Here is a 4,590-nt window from a genome sequence, read left to right as displayed (position 1 = left end):
TTTATATTATATATCCACATGATACACACACACACGTACACACACACACACACACACACACACATATATATATATATATATATATGTGTGTGTGTGTGTATGTATGTATGTTTATCTATCCATATATATATATATATAATTCAATTATGATTATGATTATGTACAAATATACATTTCATACTACGCATTGATTTACAAATGAATTTATTAGTATGAGTTGTGTATAAATAAGGTCCATCTTGAATGATCTGGTTGTCAGTAGACCTTAAATGGACTCAGTATACTTTAACGGTATATTTGACCCCAGATATGTGCCTGGACATCCTTTAAAACAGTGGCTGCAAATGGGTATATTTTCCCAGTATCCCTTCTTTTCGCACGCTTATGACTTCACTGTTCGCCGCTCATTACAGATGCGATACCCTTGCTGTACGTCCACGTGTGCACTCTGCATTGAAGACTATTAAGCAGCGCAAATGTTACTCTCACACTCTGACGACTGGCCCGGGTGTGAATGAGCCGACTGTGGTCTCGGGTACTAGGTATGCGACGGGGGATCTCACACTATTTTGCAGTATGTATAAAATGTACTATGATGTATTTAGATCTTGCATTTATATATATATATATATATACATATATGAATATATATATATAGGATTAGGTATGTATATGATGGTGGAGTCTATGTGTTTCGATACTTGGGTGTACAATTATGTGTAAATGATCGACATGAATATCTGCATGCGAGCAATTACAAGGTAGGTGACATATTGTATACTTTATTTATTTATGTATAAGTTCGTATTTTACAGTCAGTCTATGTGTTTCGATACGAGCATTTGTGTAGAAATGATAAGCATGAACATCCTGCATGCTAGGTTACGACACATATGTCGTAATGCAATGCTCGTAGATGCGTTCTGAATCAATAGAGGTTTATTATACTATGTGACGCTTCGAGACCCTACGCAAATAACCAATAGGCCCGAATGTCTGAATATGAGCAAATAAATTACCCCTATGTTTATACGCTTTCGGCCCCTGCAGCTTCTCAGCCGCGTTTTATTATACTATGTGACGCTTCCTGTGCGCGTCGTACTGTAACCACAATATTAATTCCCAGCTGTCGACAAACGCCTCATCACTCATCACTTAAATGCGTCCTGATGCACTCAAAAGCCAAGAATAGAGAGATAGAAGACTATATATATATATATATATATATATATATATATATATATATATATATATATATATAGATGGATGATCAGTATAATTGATATACTGGGATGTTTGCTTCATATCTACTAGTTCATGATACAATAAGATCATGCATAGCGTGATGCACATTCACTCAACTACATTCCTGCATGTCACTCGCATACGGCTAATGACTGCACTTCTGTCACTACCATACACCATATAGTGCTACTTCAAAATGTAGTAGCTATCGTCACGTATATGGATTTGATTGCAAACTATATCTGATCGGGCCCAATTTCTCATGGCATGAATACCCTTCACAAAGCACAAGTAGTGTCTTGAGCAACAGACAACGGCACACACAATGGCCCAGTTTGTATTATAGCGCTACCTGCAACGCAATACACTAGCAAAAATGTGCATGTATTGGCATTTAGTCAGATCACTTATTTGAACAGACGAGGACCAACCAATAAATTGCACATGCATAAACAGGAAGAACACACTTCCAATCCGTTGTTTTATCGCGTCGTTGATGGAGGATAATGTCTCGTGATTCGGATACTGACAATTGCAGTCTGATTGGCATTGGCAAACTAGTCTGCTTGCAGATGTGAGTCTCCGTTTGATCAAAACCTGAATAATTTTAATACAAACCCATAATAACTACTACTTCAAAATAATCGGTAGTTTTGTGCCTTAATTACAATGAACGTGCCTAGTCTTGACACAGGCACCCTTCATGCACTGCTTGGATAACGTACTTAATAAATGTCTGTTCTTGTTGGTCCTGATCCTTTCTAGTATTTATGAATATCTATCCAACGATTATTCTGATCGTCGAATATGACTATCTGGGTATGAGGCACACATTCAGTCTTTGCGGACATGCCGGTCAACTACCTTTCTGACCACTCGAGTATGTGTTCTCAGGTATGAGAGGCTTACCCATGTTCTACGCCTATCCCATCCAACTACTATTCTAATTTCCAGTACTGTGTTGCCAGGTATGAAGAGCACGTCCAGGCTGTGCTGCACCGTTACATGTTCGACCTCGATCGCGTGGGAGGGGCTAACGACAAAGGCGCTGATCTCGCTGGATCATGGCACCTGCCAAGTGATGCATACGAGGTATGTGATCTATACTTTAGGGTGTGGAGCGGTTCGAAATTGTCCACGTTGAAGTAGAAACCGAGCCTACATTTGAATGAAAGTGTTATTCTGAAGGTATATAATGTACCACAATTTTCAATGGTATTGGGGTGCAGCTTCAGCGTGCGTGTTTTAGAGATTGTCCATAAGAAGGTGCATGTGGTATTAACTCTGAGTGTAGTTCCGGCTATCTTTACATATAAACTGACCATATATTTCTCAGCGTCAGCTTAAGGTTAGCAAACTATCTGCCCCAGCCAATACTTTAGGCTTAGCTGATGTATAGTGTAAGAGCCGAGGAGTGTACGAGAAAGTAGCCGAACGAGCCTTTATACACGTACAGGGCACCATTTATTCAAAGGTGTCTGTACGGCTCAGTACATATCTATCGGCAGCTATATGAATATGCAACGACCGACAGCATTCAAATGGTTCTGTACAAATGAGCCTGAAAATTATACCGAGTGCTGCTAGCAGCTTCACTTTAGTAGCAAATATTGTCCATACCAATAGCTTGATATCCGTCTACCGAGAACATGTCCCTCGCCTCTCACACTCATACCACCAAGCGCTGGAACACCCACACTTTGCAGAACAGAACGGATAACCAGTCATCACTTGATAAAAACACGCGTGTAATGGTACAATGCAAGAACTACAAGAAGAAGTTAGGTCCAGTGCACGTTCGCGAAATCGAAGGAGCTTTAGGAGGACGCGCACAGAAGACTGTTGGATTATTGGTGACGCCGAAAGGTTTCTCACCAATGTGCATATCGAGAAGCGACTCGTCCGCATACCCCTTGGCTCTCATTGTGGTATGACAAGCGTCCGTATATATATATAACACATATACATATACATATACATATATATAAATATATATATATATATGTATGTACTTCCATAAATACATGAATATATATATATATATATCTATATATAATCTATGTGTGTGTTTGTGTGTTTGTGTGTGTTTGTATACATTCTGTAGATGCGTGGTTGTAAGTGACTGCTGGGGTGTTTTAGAAGGACAACCACGCTGCGCTGAAGGATCGATTACAATAAACTACGCTTCTTAGACATAAACACTCGCACTCTGTCGCCGTCCGATTGTCGACAGGTTAGCGAATTACACGATATCGTCAGTATACACACCAATGCATCACTGAGGACTCTGTTACCTACAATAACGATTGGCACAAAGTAAGTCTACTCATGCAATTGTCTCTGTATTGCGCGGCGTCCTCGCAGTGTTATGTATGTATGCCTCCATGTATATACCTATTTTATATGTATGTATGTATATATATTCATACATACAAAGGTATGCACATCCCTGTAATTGTCCACTTGGTTGGTCTTCATTATGCCATGGATTAGAAACCATATGTTCGTTGTATCAACGTCGTCATAAAAATTTAAAATTGCTTGACCATTAGATGAATGTTATCTTGGCTCGAGTGTAAAATCTAATCACCATTTGACAAATATAACGAGCGAAAGGGCTTTCTCACGTGTAATATACAATGCAGGCACGAGGTGATAGACCATACAAGGGTACGAATACCAGTTATATTGCACCGATCGCGAGAGAATGGGATGGTTACGATCAAGGGAAAGTATCTCCCACAGCGCTGTGATGGATAAGATTAATCCAGATTGACTATACATACGGGACCTACATAAAGCCGGCGGAAATGGCAGTATGGAAGGATATACTTCCATGTACACAGTAGATACATAAGATCCAGGAACACGCATTTGAGGTCTAGCGAACACTGCCATGGGAGAGGCTAGACTGTTTTTCATCAGAACTTTTGGACCAATATATTTACAAAGCAACGAGTGCATGGAGGGTAGGTCAATAGTATCTAGTTCATTGCTGCACTACAATATGAAAAATGATCCTTTTTATGAAGTTCCCTCGCTTTCCCTGAACAGATCTCGAATAAACTTCCGCTTGAGATAATCAACTCACCACAACTCGGACACTAAATGATCTATAGCTGGCGAGAAAGAGAGTCAGGACTCTTTCGAGGGGTTTCTCATTCTATATCTCTTGTGTTGTGTGTGGATGCTCTGGATAGTGAAGTGTAATGTTGTGTGTACACAGCCCTCAAAAGCAATATAAATTAAATACATGAGTGACGAGGCAGCTGTGGTTTCTGTTGTGGTTTGAGTGGTACAGAATCGGGTTTCTGTTATTGGCTCTCTCTCCTTCCCTCACCTCTG

The 4,590-nt window shown here is 40.0% G+C and overlaps 1 protein-coding gene across 2 annotated transcripts; it reads left to right on the top strand.

Annotated features, from left to right (window-relative positions):
• Nucleotides 1–410: 410 nt before the first annotated feature.
• On the top strand, nt 411–4,345 carry SARC_04752 (the record flags this gene model as incomplete). Of its 2 annotated transcripts, XM_014301411.1 has the most annotated exons (5): nt 411–542; nt 2,214–2,337; nt 2,952–3,173; nt 3,479–3,561; nt 3,891–4,345. In XM_014301411.1, coding segments are annotated over 5 exons (676 nt in total), but the record flags the coding sequence as incomplete, so codon positions are not given. The 2 variants fall into 2 exon arrangements, with proteins under 2 accessions (XP_014156886.1, XP_014156885.1); XM_014301410.1 differs by lacking the exon at nt 3,479–3,561 and having other exon boundaries at nt 3,891–4,199.
• Nucleotides 4,346–4,590: the final 245 nt, after the last annotated feature.

Source organism: Sphaeroforma arctica (genome assembly GCF_001186125.1).
Source record: "Sphaeroforma arctica JP610 unplaced genomic scaffold supercont1.279, whole genome shotgun sequence".
Lineage (NCBI taxonomy): Eukaryota > Ichthyosporea > Ichthyophonida > Sphaeroforma > Sphaeroforma arctica.
This window is presented reverse-complemented; position numbering and strand designations above follow the sequence as displayed.